The 17,808-nt window shown below is 33.4% G+C and overlaps 1 protein-coding gene across 5 annotated transcripts in view; it reads left to right on the forward strand.

The window, feature by feature from the left end:
• The window catches only part of Atg5 (autophagy related 5), a 125,674-nt gene that overhangs the window by 24,136 nt on the left and 83,730 nt on the right, over positions 1-17,808 (forward strand). For 4 of the 5 annotated variants that reach the window (XM_078019549.1, XM_005330133.5, XM_013360722.4 and 1 more), the window contains one exon: positions 8,157-8,235. The exons of the other annotated variant lie outside the window; for it this stretch is intronic. In XM_078019549.1, coding sequence (XP_077875675.1) covers positions 8,157-8,235 — 79 coding nt within the window. The remainder of the gene's footprint in view (positions 1-8,156; positions 8,236-17,808) is intronic. 5 annotated transcript variants of the gene reach the window in all.

Here is a 17,808-nt window from a genome sequence, read left to right on the forward strand (position 1 = left end):
AGTCCCACCAGCAGTGTATGAGTGTACCTTTTTCTCACCAACGCTTACTGTTGTGTTCTTATTTTGTATTAAGATAATACTGGACTTAAATGATTTGAGATGTGTTCTGTCCTGCAAATTTTGGAAAAGGCTGTAAAACGGCATTAGTCCTTTTTAAGTGTTTCATAGAAATCTCTAGTGAAATCATCTGGGCTAGGAGTCCAGGACTGTGCCCCTCACCCCCAGCTTTAATAACAGATTCAATTTCCTTGACATATATAGTTCTATTGAGCTTGTCTGTTTCATCTTTTTTTTTTTTTAAGATTGGTTTGTTCTAAATTGAATTTTACGAATATAAACTTACTCACTGTAAAATATTTCTTTATTTTAATGAATGTAAGATCTGTAGTGACAGCTCATCTTTTCTCTCTCCTTCCTTCCTTCCCTCCTTCCTTCCTTCCCTCCTTCCTTCCTTCCCTCCTTCCTTCCTTCCTTCCTTCCTTCCTTCCTTCCTTCCTTCCTTCCTTCCTTCCTTCCTCCCTCCCTCCCTCCCTCCCTCCCTCCCTCCCTCTCTCCCTCCCTCTCAGGGCCTGAACACAATGCTAGGTACTCTACCACTGAGTGACATCCCCAGTACTTTTTTGTTTTGTTGCTGCTGTTGTTTTTATTTTATTTTGAAATAAGGCCTCATTGAGTTGCCTCTGCTGGCCTTGAACTTGTGATTTCCCTGTCTCAGCCTCCTAAGTAGCTGGGATTACATATATGAGCCATTGTGCAGACTTCCACTTTTTTTCATTCTTGATATTGGTAATTTGTGCCTTCTGCCTTTCTTTTTTATCAGCTTTACTCATGGCTTTTTAATTTTGTTTATTTACTTTGAGAACCAACCTTTTATTTTGTTGATTTTTTTTTATTTTTAATTTCATTGATTTCTGTTATTTGTAATTTTCTTCCTTTTGCTTTTTTTTTTTGTGCTTATTTCCCTTATTCTGTAGTTTCTTTCACTTGTTTTTGCATTGCTGGATAGGAACCTAGAGCTCCATGAATGTAGGAACTTAGGTAATTAATTTGGGAGGGCATTCCAGGGATTGAACTCCGAGACACTCAACCACTGAGCCATATCCCCAGTCCTTTCTTGTATATGAGTTGCCTAGTGCCTTGCTTTTGCTGAAGCTGGCTTTGAACTCACAATCTTTCTGTCTCAACTTTCTGAGCCACCAGGATTACAGTGTGTGTCACTGCACCTGGCTTGCTTTATATATATATATATATATATATATATATATATATATATATATAAAACTGGGGCTCCGGTAAGTAAAATTACTTTCTCAAATAAGCAAATTTGACCCATTTTTCAAGAATCTCAGTTCAGGCTTCTTTTCACCTGCTGTTGCTCTTATTAAAAAAAAAAAAAAATCCCCATTCTATCTGTTCTCTCTAATTGATTGTGTTAATTTGTTCTAATTATAATAGAAAAAGGCTTAAAAAGTGTTATACTTATGAATACTCAGGAAATATGTTGTTGATTTGTAGAGTTCTTCTAAGGAGACTTCATCTGATTAGAGCTTTAACTTCTTTAGGGGTTGTTTTGTTTTGTTTTTCCTTCAGTGTTGGGTATAGAACCCAGGATCTCATGTATTCTAGGCAAGCACTCTATTACTGGGTAACATCCGTAGTCCCCCAGTCCTTTCACTTTAAAACAATTACATGGGGGGTAGAAAGTGTTGATGTAACTCAAGATATAAAAATCTCTTCTTGAAGACTGAGTTGGTAAGTCAGCAGAGGGTGCTGTAACATTATATTTTTAAGGGGTGAAGTTTCTTGTTGCCACAATTTATAATTCGTATTTGTTCGTTTCATATAGCAATTATTTTAAGAGAACAATTATTGGATTTTTTGAAAGAATAATTTGTTAGTAAACCTTGATGGTTTAGGGCTTACACCTTCAAGTGCAAAATTTAGGAAAAAGTTTCTCTTTTTGCTATTAAAAAAATATCTTTAAATGGGAAATTTTATTTTGTGTAAACTAACTTATTTTTAGTATGGATTGTAAAAAGTGAGAAGTTGAAACTATTTTTTGAATGGCAAAATAAAGGAAATAGTTGATATTGATTTTAAACATATACATAGTAGAGTGAGCATTTAGTATTAGAACGGTGATTTCAAGAATAAATTTTAACAAAATGCTCTAGTGAAAACAGAATTTTTCTCTGGAAAGTGTAGTAACTTCAGGATTTTGATCACAAATACTCTGGACTTTTCTGTTATTTCCAATCTTTTCAGTTATTTATTTTTTGTTTTGCATTTTGTCTTTATCTGTTCCAGTCAATTTTGTAAGATTGTGAATTTCTTGAAATTTATAAATTATTGCATTAACTAGATCTTTGGAGTGTGGCTTCCATGGCCTTTTGGTATGCTCTTGGTTATTTTTGTACTTCTTTATACATGAAATATTGAAATTTACTGCTATTCTAAATCTGGTTATATTCATTGACACTTATAGAGTAAGACAATTTGCTTGTAATCATTAAATTCTTGAAGTTTGCAATTGTAGTTATACCCCTTTTTATTCAATGAAAAGTAATTATGTTTCCAGTGATTCACATGTAGCAATTTTTCAATAGAATACATTCATTTCAGTGAAATAGACCCAGGTGGTGGTTCTCTATTAGAGGGATGATCCATTCAGTACTGAAGACTGTTTTCCATCAGGAAAAGCAATTGAGGTGTCCTAAGTGAGCCACTTGTGAGTGGAGTCCTTTTTCTGCCTTGCTATCTGAATGAACTCCTATCCATTATATATAATGAGCATATTTGTTATTACTACGTTGTGTACTAATCTGTATGTGTGTATGTATATATGTGTCAGTTGTGAAGCAAAGAAACATCAACATATATTTATTTTGAGAATTAAGTTTGGGAAAGACCAGAGAAGTATAAAGGGAGCTGGGGATGTGACAGCACTCACCTGGCATGCGCAGGGCGCGCTGGGTTCGATCCTCAGCACCACATAAAATAAAGATGTTTAGTCCACTGAAAACTGAAAAATAAATATTAAAAAATTCTCCCCCCCCATCCCCTCTCTTAAAAAAAAAAAAAGTATAAAGAGAAAGAGGCCAGATGTGGTGGTGTATGCCTCCAGCTACTTGGGATGCTGTTACAGGAGTATCCAAGTTGAGGACAGCCTGGGCAACTTAGCCTCTGTCTCAAAGTAAAAAGGGCTTGGGATGTGGCTCAGTGGTAGATCATTGTCCATCATGGGTAAACCTCTGAATTCAGTCCCCATTGCAAGGGGAAAAGGAGAGAGGGGGAAGAGGCAGTGTGAAAATAGTTAACACTATATATTCAATGCAGTCATTTTCTATAGGGCAATAGTTTGAGCTGTTAGCTAGTATGTTTTCTTTTGGGATGTAATACAAGTTCAAATCCTTCCATTTCTTTTTCTGTTAAATTTAGGTTAGATGTCAAGAGCAACAACATAACAGCCAAATGGCTATATTATGATTTACTTACAGTTATGGCTTATGTGGTTTCTGTGTTGTGTATTAGGAGCTTTTAGACAAATTCTATAGAATATCTGTCTAAAGAAGTTGTGCAAATTAGAATTTTTTAAATCCTTGATGCAAATCAGATTATATTATTGGAGAAATTCAGTAATTTTGATTTTTTTGCCAGATTTTTTCTTTTATGATTTTTCCTGAATATTAATAGATCCATCAGAAACAAAGAATCTGGAAATCTGTTAATTCAGATAGTATTTTTAGAGATAATGTCCTTCCATTTAAACCATTCTTAGATAAATATTGCATTGAACCACATGAATAATAATTTGATGATACATAAGTAGATGGTTTTTTTATTCTTAAGTTTTTCTGGTTCAATTTTATTTTAAGAATTACTACAGGATAACTTATATTATTTAGAATGTTTTTAAGTTAATTTATATGTATTTCACCATAATACTTAACATTTCTATCATAATCCTGAGCGTAATAGGAAAATCATCATTACCTCCTGGGACCAGTGATCGTTTAAAGAAACATTTACCTAAGTCATTTTAAAATATAATTTAGAGGAACCGGGATTATGGCTCAGTGGTAGAGTACTTACTAGCATATGTGAGGCACTGGGTTCAATCCTCAGTACCACATAAAAATAAATAAGTAAAATAAAGGTATTGTGTCCATCTATAACTAAAAATATTAAAAAATAATTGAGAGTAGTTAGAATAAAAGAATAGTATATAACAAGTCTTAGCAATTTTGCCGTGCATTTATATTCAGCAACTTTGGATTTTTAAATATTTTTCCTGGTTTTTAAAGTAACTGAAATGGCATTGTCTTCTGAATGGAACTCAGTGCAACAAGTTTGCTCATTAGTTGTCAGACATTCAAATAAGATCCTAAAAAGTTCTAGCTTATCATTACTTCCTATTCTTATACTTAATAGCAATACTTGAAGACATTTTTTGTTGTTGTTGTGCTGGGGGGTGTAACTAAGGACTTTGTGCATGTTAGGCAAACATTCTGTACATCCTCAGCCCTAGACATTTTAAAATTTTTTGGCAGCTCATAATTTTGTTTTAGGATATTTTCTTTTTCGTATTGTTAATGCCAGTTAGAATAATCAGTCCTTTATTTTTTTCGTATCTATATCAGCATATTCCATCAGTTATCTTTGAATACAAATCTACTGTTAGCACTTACCCCATCAAGTCAAACAGATTGTGCAAATGGCATAAAAGATGAAAGAATTTATTATTACACATCCTTTTAGTTAAATGGAGTTGTTAGGTTTTTGTCTAAAATATTTTTGTGATGAATTACTAAGTTGATAAGAATACCATATGTTTCTTCTGATTTAGAAATGTGTTATTCATCTAGTAGTTTTGAGTTCTGCAGAATTTATCCTAGGATATCATCATCTAACAATTCATATGAAATGTCTCTTAGATGACCTGTTTTCCTATATCATTAAAAGTCCATAGTACTGCTATTTCTTTGCTTTCATCTTCTGATTTGTGCATTAATTGTGAAATATCTTTCCTTGACAAGTTTCTTTGCTTTACTATTGTAAGTGGAAAATGAGAAAGCTTAAATATTCATTTTTTTTTTTTTTGTCAATGATAGCTAAAAGCAGACTCCAAAGATGGGGTCTGCATTCTTATTTTATGCTTTCTTGAAAGATGATGCAGTATTTTAGGCAATAGAGTTAGAAAATGGAGGAAGGGTTCATTATTATATCTTTCTCCCAAGCATCCCATTTTTTCAAATTCTTATTATTTTAGTCTTTTTAAATATAGTTGGATATAATTGTTGAATGATAATAAAATAATTTCTAGGATGTGAAATAGCAAAATGTTATAAGAGATCACTAAATTCTATAATATATCTTGGATTTATAAAAGCACCCAGTGAATAGATATAGTGTTTACTAGATGGAATGAGTTGTTATTTTTTTTAAACAAGGTGTTTTTTCGGTACTGGGGATTGAAATCACTGCTTCAGCACATGTTAGACAAGCTCTTGCTACATCCTCATCTTTTTTTTGGTGGGGGGGTGGTTTACTGAGGAATGAATTTAGGGGCATTCGACCACTGAGTCACATCCCCAATCCTATTTTGTATTTTATTTAGAGACAGGGTCTCACTGAGTTGCGTTGTGCTTTGCTTTTTGCTGAGGCTGGCTTTGAACTCATGGTCCTCCTGTCTAGGCCTCCCTTAGCCCACTGGGATTACAGGTGTGTGCCACTATGCCTGGCAGCTACATCTCCATCTTTAAGTGAGTTTTTCCTCGTCTTTTGAAGTCCATTAAGAGGAATAGAATAGCAGTAAGAAGGGATAAAATATCAATCATTAAAATTTTTAGAACTACATGAAAAGGAAACTTATAACTTAAAATTGGGTCCATTGGATCTTAACTGAGTTAAAGATTCTGTGGATCTTTATTGATTTATATATTTATCAGCCTCATATTGTCCACTATGTTTGATATTCTGTGAATTTACAGTGTTCTTTTAAAATATCAAGAGTAAAAAATATAATTACAAATCATAAGTTTAACTTATATTTTCTCCCAAATATTTATTTTAAAAAGATTTGATTTTTATGACATAACTTGCTTTTAAGTCATGGTTAATTTTAGAATTTGCTTACAATTACTTTTGGAAATGGCAGGGAACAGGTAAAACAACATTGGATTTCTACTTAGTTTATGACATCTCAGGTGTACTTTATCTTATAGACCATCTATGTAATTTACTTACAGGTATTTCTGTATTAATTCTATTTGTAGCACTATTGAAAATTGGGTAAGAAGAATACATCACTTTTGAAATTTTAAGTCTTTATTTTAAATGTCAAGTAAATTTTATTAAGTGCTCATATTCATATTTTTTCTTTTTTTTAACAGATTTTTTCCATCCATCTATCTACTTATTTATTTATTTGTTGTTGATGGACATTTATCTATCTATCTATCTATCTATCTATCTATCTATCTATCTATCTATCTATCTATTTATGGTTCTGAGTGCTGAGAATAGAACCCAGTGCCTCACATATGCTAGGCAAGCGCTCTACCACTGAGCTACAACTCCACCGCCACATTCATTCTTAACTCTTTGCAGCTACCTGAGACATGTTTAAAAAAAACAAAAAGGATTGAATACTTACTTACAAAGGGTCTATTTTGTAAACATGCAGTGCATTATTTAAAGCTTGTTTTTTTTTCTTCCAATTTTTAAGTTTTTGGTACTATTAGGGATGAAACCCAGGGCTTGATGTATGCTGGCCAGTTGCTTTACCACTGAGCTACTTCCCTAACCTTTGTACAATTTTAATAGTTCAAAGGGAATAATCAGAATTTGATAGACTCTACAACTTGTCTGTAGTGCAGTATTTTTGGTATTTTGATTTTATTTTTTGGCAGATACAACATTTTTGCTGGTTTCAGTTTTCTTTAGTATATTTCTGATTGTCAAGGATTAGTGTTAGATGCTAACTTTTGGATAAAGAGCGGTTTTAAGGTTTAAAAGGAATAACAGAAGTCTAAAACTACCACATTTTTTCCTAATAAATTATTCATTCTAAATTTATTCTATGTAAATATATGATCTCTAGTAACTGATGATTGTTTCATAATTATATAGAAGTAAGCAAACATAAATGACACTAGCTTTTTTTGGGAGAGTGGTGGGGCAGTGCTAGGGATAGATCCTAGGTCCTTGTCTTAGCACTATACCACTGAGATGCCTATAATATTTGAATGTTGATCATTTACTCATTTAGGGGGAGATTACATATATTTTCAGATTTTTAGCTCATAAATCTAGAAGTAACATATCAGTACTTTATAGAAATAAAACCAGGAAGGTATATAGTTATCTTTTTGCCTTTGTTGGGAGTATAATTTAATTCTGATTTACTAATTAAGTTACCTCAGTTTATGCTGATGACTTAAAATATTTTTGTCCTCTGAAATCGGCCAGGTTTGTAGTATTCACATTTGTCTATTGCAAAGTAATTTGTTTCACTGAGTGAGGTTTATATGTTAGGAAACATTCTCTTATTTAGGAAGTCAAAACTTTAGTTTTAAGAAAATGTTAAAATTAGGCTTAAGAAGAATATTCCATGCTTTGGGAAAATGTTGACATTATCATGTGAGAAAAACAGGGTATAGTGTATTTTGTAAAGAATTCTGAATCTATATTTAGATACAAATGCTTAGGTAAAAGACTGGAAATTTTGTGTGCTATACTGTTAATTGGAATAACCATTGAATAAGTGGTTTGCATGTTTCTTAGGTGCTTGTATGGGTTCTTAGAGTTTTCTAAAATTTTAAGTTGTTGTAAAACTTTAAAAAATATTTCAACTTGCCCATTATGTACACTGGAATAACAATTTGTTATTACCCTACAGTAACACACAGTGCACACAGTTGGTAAAGAATCCCTTCCTGTAATCCTATCATGTACATTGAGTTTTATGGGGAAAATTACTTGATGCCTGGAAAGTATATTGGCCTGTGGCTGTAACTATAAATGTTACCTTCTTGTGATTGGTCAAAAGCCCATGATATTTGGTGGTAAAAACAAGTTCTGTAAATTTATTTTGGAGTTGTAGTTAACCACTTTACATATTTATTCTCTCTTAAAATATACTCTTTCATTTTTAGGCATTATCCAATTGGTTTGCTATTTGATCTTCTTGCATCAAGTTCAGCTCTTCCTTGGAACATCACAGTACATTTTAAGGTATAGTTTAAATAGCATTTCCCATTTCTCCCACTTGCAATACTTAATAAATAGAGCAGTTGCTAAGTTGCTTAGTTGCTAAGCTTCCATTAGTGTTTGCTGTAAAATATTTTTCAATTTCTTCCTAACTTTTGGCTGATCCACTTAAAGTTTTAATGATAAGTAGCCCCCCACTTTTTAAATTAGAGCTAAATCTACTATTTTGAAAATTTATAATAGTTTTTAAAAATTTATGTTTTATTTTAAAAATCAAATAGAATAAAATTCCTGAGCATAGATGTGCACAAGGCTAGGAAGGAGGACAGCCTAATGCTTTTGAGTAGTTCTAAGACTAATGTGATTGAATGAGGAGAAGAGTTAGATGAAAGTCCAAAGATTTGATGTATCTCTCTTTTGAGAAATGTTCATTCCTGTAGTGTTTAAGACCAGGATAAATTTTGTATGATATGCTTTAGTGTCACTGTATTACAGACACATTCCACCATTCTTCTGCTCTACCCTCCAGTTCATTTGCAAACACTGTTGAAGAATTGAAAATACTTTTAATTGCTCATGGACAGTAATTCTCAAATGCAGTGGGTAACAGAGGGGAGGCATAGAGTTTGAGAAAGTCACTTAGGTGTCTGATTTGCTTTCTTGAAGGGGTACCAATTCAAAGTCAATGCCCATCCATTCTTCCTATGATGCTTTTCCTTGCCGTTTTATTGTAATGAGTGTGGGTCACTAGAGCTTCATATTTCTGTGTATGTACACTAATGTGCATTGCACAGTACTATGTTATTATAGCTCACGGTTGCTGTAAAACCTTATAGTTAGTTGGAGCATGTGATTCTAATATGTGTGAATTTTAGTTCCCATGATATATTGAGAGCAAGAACTGCATGTACACACAGCAATTTACATTTAGAGTAGTGTGAAAATAACACTTCTTCAAATATATTAAGGCTAGAGGTTATGTATTAACAAGTCTTTCCTGTTAATGCTGGAAAATAAGAGCACAGTATTTAGATTGTTTACTTTAGTGTGAGTATATGTTTGGGTATGAGAGAGAGAGAGAGAGAGAGAGAGAGAGAGAGAGAGAGAGAGAGAGGGGTATCCTAAAAGACTTTGAAATGTAAGTTAAAATATATTGTGGCTATCTGTTAATTAATTCTTTTGGTAAATATTGAGATTCTTCTCTGAGCCAGCCAGTCTCTGTTCTAGGAGCTTGGGATACATAGAATGATGGAGTGACATTCAAAAACTCAAGCATTTTAGGTACTTAGTGGTACTACATAAGTTATTGGTTGAATGAGTCAGTGGATTATAATGATAGGAAAAGAAAGATTAAGGCGTGTTTGCATTGGTATAGTGAAGTGAGTCTAGAAGCAATGTGAGAACCCCTGGGGTTGGGGGGATGTTCCCTGAAATCCTTTCAGGAGATCCATTAGGTAAAATCTATTCCCATGATAATATTGAAAATTATTTGCCCTTTCTACATTTGCACTGATCTGCAAAAACAGTGGTGGTTAAAACTGCTGGGGGCCTAAGCATAAAGCCAAGCAGTGTACCAAGTTACTAGTGGTCATTCTGTTCTTCAGGACTATCTACTTACAGTAAAAAGAATACTTGTTCACCTAACACTGTTCTGGATAAAGTGTTTTGTTTTGTTTTGTTTTGTTTTTGTTTTTTCCGGGGGAGGGGGGTGGTCCTGGGAATTGAATCCAGGGTGTTGCACATCCTAGACAGATATTCTACCACTGAGCTATTAGGTGCAATTCAAAATTATTACTTATTATTAATCTTGATTCTTAAGTACATGTGTTTTTAATACCTTTTGTGATGAAATGGGTAGTATACATAAAGCACTTTTTTGGGAAGACAAATATGGTTGTCTTAGAGAAAAGTATGTGTCCCCTACATGATTTGATTTCCAGTTGAACTAGCCATATTTTTCTTAGGTTATCTGACACACTTTGGGTGCTAGTGATTAAAAAAACTTCAAAGTGAAAACTATAATTTTAGAAAACACGAATCTGCCATTATGAGTGTGACAGCCTCTTTCTGGAAGAATTTTCTAATGAGACTGATGGTAGTTTTAACATACAGTTTGTAAAAAAAAAAAAAAAAGAAAAGAAAAAAATTCATGGAGTGAAATGTGTCAACATTTGGAGATCTACATAACTCAGTGAATAAACATTTTCCAGATGAGCAATATACAATGTTACAAAATTATGCCTTGTGTAAAATGACCCATTCAAACTGAAAGGTTAGAATAAAGAATTTTAATGTATAAATGGTCACTGGTATGGTTTTAGATTACACATCAGTATTATAATCAACTGCACTTTTGGAATTAGTTATAGTATTGAAGAATACTCACAGATTTGAAAAGGATACCAAAATATAATTTTTTACCAATCATATGTCTTTATGAGCCTGGATTTTCTTTATAAATTTCAACAAAGTGACATATTGCAAAATATTGAATATAGAAGCCAATGAGATAGTTCATCTGTCTTCTATTAAGACATTAAAGATATTTGTAAAAAATGCACAATAATACCACTCATCTCCCCAGTTTTTTGTTTGTTTTGTTTTTTCATTCTGGAAAACAGTTATTTTTAATGAAGATAATATTTTTTTCACTAACATGATGGATTAATTTTGGTTATTTTAAATGAGTTAATATTTTTAAATATCTCTAGAATCATGTAAATATGATAATAATGTAATCATTAAAAATAAGCTCTCTTTTGGCCAGTTTTCTTCCAAATAGGAAGGTTTATTACAGAAATCAAATTGAAGACTCTTTAAACTACTAAGAAAATTACATAGGATGGTTTAAGTTTGCTGACACCACAGCTTTCAGCTTTCAGCTACTTGAGCCTTTCTTTCAGCTATGTGAGTCTTTCTGATCCTAGTCAGTGTTGGAGGAAAATTATTGCCCCGATTCCCGCCCCACTCAAATACTGTGTACTGAGTTCCTTTATGCATTATATTATGATCTAGCTTACCCCAAAGATTGTCTACAGGTATTTAATCAATACCTTGTACTAATTTTGTAGGCCTCCTACTTTGTACTATCCTGGCACTTTTAGCTGATTATAATGAAATTTAAAGGGCTAATTTGGAGGTAGGAAATCAATGCTTTTAGTGAGAAAACTGTTTTTTTCCCCTTTTTTAAGTTTCTAGAAGATAGTTTACTTTCTTTCAACATATTGTGTTTATTAACAATTTATATTAGTTAGTGGTTAGTGTTCCAGCATTTATTTCATCTTTTATGATGTGGTCATGAATGTGCTAAGTGATATTTGTATTTAAATCAGACTTGTTAGAGTTTTATTTAACAGTTGATTTCAAATTTCAAAAATCTTGATTAGATTTTGTGTAGTACTAAATCCTACAAGAGACCCTAGTGCCTCTGATGTGATCAATCAGATAAACTGATTCTTGAAAAACAAACAAAAACCTGCTGAAAACTTTGCAACCGTGTGTTTTCTATTTTTTAAGCCAACTTTGATGCTTGTGATTTGAATAGATTTATAGTATTTATCATGATTATGTTTTACTGTCTATAGTAATGTTTTGGGAACTTTAACAAGCTTTCAAATTACCTCTGTATCAAAGTGCAGATTGTGATTCTGTAGGTTTAGGGTGGATACAGAGGTGCTGTATTTCTAACAAGCTTACAGGTAATGTGATATTATTGGTCTACCAGACTGCATGTTAAGTAACAAGAGTTTAGAGAATACTGCAGATATAAAAGTGAATAATAATTGTCTACAGAACCAAAGGGTTTTACGGATGAGTCAGAATGTGTTTTTATACGAATTTATGAATTCTGAGAAAAATACTATATGATTATAAAATGTTAACTGCTTTAAAATGTGCATATTTGGTTATTTCTTTCACTGTTTTCCAAAATAGGAGTGAAAATTATACTTCTTCAATCTTTTCTAATTTTAATGATTTTTTAAAAATTTCTGAACTCATTTAGCCTACTAAGAAAATTTTCTCATTTCTGTCTTCTTGGTTTTTTATAGAAACATTCAGACCTGTATTAGAAAAGTTGAGAGTAGTTCAGTTAACAACTTGTTAACATTTTGCCATTTTTGCTTTGCTTTACTTCTCTGTATCCACCCCCTTCCCCCCTTTGATTTTTCCTCCCTCAGTTCTATAGGCATGCTGCTTGTAAATCTGCATTAATGCAAAAGAATCCTTTCAGTGTGTGGAATTTTTCAAAAGGGTGTTAGTGTGATTTGAGAATTTAGTGATATCAGGTGAGGATATCCAGCTCTTTGAAATGCCTAGTTCTATCTGTAATGTAAATGCAGTTTGTTACTCTATGGGGGTGGGGGGATTAAAAAAAAAAAAAACAACCCTTGGTTTTTTTCTTTCTTTCCTGGTAAAATGGTGCTGATTTGCTTTTAAAAAGAGCAGATATAATTTTGAATTTATTAAGGGCAAGAGCTCACATTTACTAAGCAAATGAGGAAGTACTAATATGCTAAACTCCACTGAATGTTGTGAATACCAAAAGTTAGATATGCCAGACCATCCTGTTGTGCTTAAACAGACACTGCTGCTGGTTCTGGCTGTTCTTGAGAGTGCTCATATGACCGACCACACCTGATTTCTGATGAACAGTTTTTTTGCTATGCCAGAACTCACTTGTCTTAGTGAAAAAATGTATCATATCTTTGCTTCTATTCTCTGTTGATGACATAGGTGTGAGGTAGCTTTCCATGTTCTTCAGTGTACTTTTGGCTTCTCTCTTGCTTCTGCACTGCTTGTGCTTTCCAGCAATAAATATTTGTGGTTGCTTTAGAGTATCTCTCAATAGTATGTTGTTTTAGTTATCTATTACTGTTTGACAGACTACAGGTTGAAAATTCCTTGTCCAAAAAGCTTGGAACAAGAATTCTTTCAGATATTGGGTTTTTGTTTTGTTTTTTTGGAATATTTGTGTAGACATTACAATTTGAGCATTGTTAATTCAAGAAATCCAAAATATGTCAAAATCTGAACATTTTTTTCTTATGTTGGTGTTCAAGAGTTTCGGATTTTGGATTTCAGATTAGTGATGTTCAGTCTATGCTACAAATCTAACAGCGTAAAATACACAGTTTCTGTGGATCAGGAGTGTAGGCATGATTTTACTCAGTCTTCCACATAAGTCTTAGACAAGGCTGCTTTTAAGATATTGACTGGGCTGCAATCTCATTTGAAAGCTTGATTTAGGAAGAATCTGCTTTCAGGCTTGTTCAGAGTAAACCACATTTTCTTGTGTTACAGGATTGAGGGCCCTGTCTTTGCGATGCCTATTAGCTGCCAGTTGCACTCAGCACTTTGAGACTACTTCAATTTTCTTATCATATTCACTTTTCTAACCTGGCCACAGCTTGTCTAAAGATAGTCTAGCAGCATGGCAGAATTTTATGTAACATGATTTGGTCACAGGATTAAGATCTTATCATCTTTCCCATATTCCTTGGGATTGAAGCAAGTTACAGTTTTGTGCACTCTCAGGGGAAAAGGATTATAGAGTGAACACCACGAAGTGTTGATCATGGAGGTTCATACAAACTATGAAATTAGGTTTATTTAGTCACTCATATATTAATCAAATATGTAGTGAAGTTAATATCGGCTTTTAGCTTTGGCAGAGTAACTAGTATTTTTTTTTCTTTAACTGTAACTATAAAACATGACAAAATACATTAAGTAGAGCTACTTTTAGGTACTGAATATTAGAGAGCAAACAAAGCAAGCCCCATGGTTAGTTCATCTTTGTGCTTTGGGACAGTATTCTGACTGTGTCATAAGGAGCAGAATTGAAGCACAAAGCAAGGGAGTTCTACTGAACTGAAGATGCAGAGATTGGAGTATTGGGTTTCTGAAGTAATTGGAACTTGCTAGGAAGGGTATCAGTAAGAAGGAACTAAGGTGTGTGTGTGTGGGGTGGGGGTTCCCAAAGGTACTTGGTTGAGGGCTGGGCTACACCTACATAGATGATTGCAAGGCCTAGTAGAGAGTAGTTGTTATGGGGTTAAGAGGAGAACTAGATGCTGGGAGTTCTACAGTGGTAAGAAATATTGGATTCCAGATTGTCCAGAATATATATACATCAAGATAACACACTGAACATTTATCTGAAATCCCAGAATTTGAAATTAAGTATTATACTTCAGGTCAGGGATTGGCAAACCATGGATTGTATGTCAAATCTGGCCTCTGACCCCCCGCCCTCCCTTTTTCTTTTGTCTTCTTTTGACTTGGTACTGCAGATTGAACTCAGGGACACTCTTACTACTGAGATACATCCACATTCCCCACCCCCACCCTTTTTTGAGACCACGTCTCACTAAATGGTCCAAACTGGGCTTTAACTTGTGATCCATCATCTTGCCTTAGCCTCATGAATCATTGGAGTTATAGGTATACCACCACAGCTAGCTGGCCTACTGATAGTTTTTGCATGGCCTATGACATAGGGGTAGTATTTATGTTTAAATGTTTGGGAAAAAATTAAGAATAAAATTTTGTGACCATAAAGAAGTTTCAGTAACCATAAATAAAGATGCATTGAAATGCGGTCATCTATGAAAGTTTATACAGTATTATCTGTGGCTTCTATGGGGCTATAACAGCAGAGTTGAGTATTTGCAGTTGAAAGGTATGGCCTATTCATGACAAATTCTCTACAGAAAGTTTAACAACCTCTGTTGTAGAGTAAGAGTTGTTCTAGACCTGCCCTAATAAAGCCTTAAACTAAGCCATTTTAAGCTTAGTTTAAGCCTAAACTAAGCTATCAAGAACAAAACTCAGTAGCTTAAAAGAAACAGATAAGCTGGAATCCTTATACCATATTCACAATGCCCAATACACAATCAGCAATTACTTGCCTGGCAAATAAACAGCAATATGTCATGTATAATGAGTGAAGGAAAATTTGCTTCAATAAAATTGACCCTTAGATAAGCCCACAACAACAGAGCCTCTGGGATAACACCATATAGTCTAACATACATGTAATTGGAGTTCATGGAGATGAGAGGGGTGAGAGAATGGGCTAAAGAACAAAAAATTGGGGGGGGGAATTTTAATGACTTAATGAAAGGTTTATATTCTTAAATTGAAAGAAAGAAAGAAAAAACACAACCAAAGGCAGCACATAAAATTCTATGTGTTGGGACTGTAGCTCAGTTGTATAGCATTTGTTTAGAATACTTGAGGCCCTCCATGAGTTTAATCACCAGCATGAAGGTGTCGAATGTATATGTATACTTATTATGTGTGTATGTGGCGTAAGTTATATAAGAACAACAACCATCCTTTTTTATAAACAAGGAAAGACTGAAAATTTATAAAAATAAGATACTATAATCTTTGGATAATGGAATTAAGGGTGAATTCATTCTTTCAGGGTAGTTTTCGGCATTTTCAAAACCATTATAAATATACACATATCTTTCTATAAAACTTCTAGAACAGAAATACCATTTTACACGATATATATTCTTTACTAGAATTTTGGAAAATACAGAAACAAAATTTTCTAGAGAAATAATAGACTAATTTCTCAAAGTTACAGTAATTAAGGCTGTTGGGAACCTACATAATTGGGAAAATATTTACAAATTGTATATCTAATAAGTGTATAGACTACAGTATAAAGAACTTTTATAACTCAAGAATAAAAAGATAAATAAACAAGTGAAAAATGGCCAAAGGATTTGCATAGGCATTTCTTCAAAGAAGATGTAAAATTGGCCAGTAAATATATGAAGAGATGCTTAGCATAATTAGCCATTGGGGAAATACAAAAACAAAACAACAACAATGAAAACTTTACAGTGATTTATCCCTACACATCCTAGATTGATCATAATTTTAAAAGTTGGATAATAATATGTTGAAGAGGGTGTGTCCTCATTGCAACCTTCTTTCATTATTGATGGGAAAGTAAAGTAAGTACATCCACCAAGCTGTGTAGCAGTCCTCAGAAGTTTAAACAGACTTAATGTGTGATGCAGCATTCCACTCCTAATAATGTACACAAGAGAATGGAAAATAAACCAACACCAAAACTTGTACATGGATATTCATAACTTCATTATTTATAATAAGCAAAAACTGGAAGCAACTCAAATGCCCATTATTGATTGATGAATGGATGAACAATATATATCATATAATCTGTAATATAATTATTTCATAATAGGAATGTATTACAAATGTTCTCTACAACCTTGAAAACATAATGTTAAATGAAAGAAGGAAGACAAAAAACTGCATGGTGTATAATTCATTTCTATTAAATGTCCAGTGTAGTGAAATCCATAGAGATAGTACATTAATTGCTTTTCAGCATTTAGAAGGACAGCATGGAAACAGTGCTAATGGGTGTGGGGTTGTTTTCTTTATGGGATGATGAAAATGTTACGCCACTAGGTAAGTACTGATTGCGTGACCATGTGAATATAATGAAAACCACTCAAATCCTACTTCTTTAAAAAGGTGAATCTTAAGAAGTGAGTTATGTCAGTTTTTTAAATAAAAGTCTTTATTAATAAAGTACATTGCAATTATACATAATTGTGGGGTCCATTTGACACAGTCACACATGCATGGAATATGATTTACTCCATTTCTGTCCACAGTGTTTTCTCTTTACCCTCCTTCCTTCCCCTGTTCTCCTTCTTCTACTTCCCTGGCTTTTCATCTATTATTTTTTTTTCTTCTTTCAATTGATAGTTTATAGATATACATAACCTGTGCTATATTCATATATAAAGACATAGCATAATTTGTCAAATTCATTCCTCAGTTCTTTCCTTTTCTGTCCATCCTTCTGCCCCCTCAATACCCTTCCTCTACATTTATGTCCACTCTATTTTCATGGCATCTACCTTTATCCCCTTTTTCCTTACACTGCTCTAGCTTCCATGTATGAGAGAAGACACTTGACCCTTAAATTTATGAGTCTGGCTTATTTTACTTAGCATGATGTTCTCTGTTTACCAGCAAATGGCATAATTTTGTTCTTCTTTATGGCCGAGTAAAACTCCATTGTGTATATATTCCACATTTTCTTTATCCATTCATCTGTTGATGGGCATCTGGGCTGATGTCATAACTTGGCTGTTATGAATTGTACTGCCATCGACTTTGGTGTGCCCTTATCACTATAGTATGCTGACTTTAGTTCTTTTGGATAAATTCCAAGGAGTGAGACAGCTGGATCAAATGGTGCTTCTATTGGTTTTTAGAGGAATCTCCATCTAGTGCTTTCCAAAGTAGTTGTACTAATTTGCAATCCCACCAACAAAGTATGAGTGTACCTTTTCCCCCACATTCTTGCCAGCATTTATTATTTGTTTTCTTGATGATTCCTATTCTAACTGGAGTGAGATGAAGTCTCATTATAGTTTTGATTTGCATTTTCCTGGTTGTTGAGGGTGTTGAACATTTTTTCATGTATTTATTGGTCATTTGTATTTCTACTTTTGAGAAATGTCTGCTCAGTTCTTTTGGCCATTTATTGATTAGGTTATTTGTGGGGTTTTTTTTTTGTGTGTGTGTAGTGTG

This window comes from Ictidomys tridecemlineatus, chromosome 8 (genome assembly GCF_052094955.1).
Source record: "Ictidomys tridecemlineatus isolate mIctTri1 chromosome 8, mIctTri1.hap1, whole genome shotgun sequence".
In the NCBI taxonomy this organism is placed as follows: domain Eukaryota; kingdom Metazoa; phylum Chordata; class Mammalia; order Rodentia; family Sciuridae; genus Ictidomys; species Ictidomys tridecemlineatus.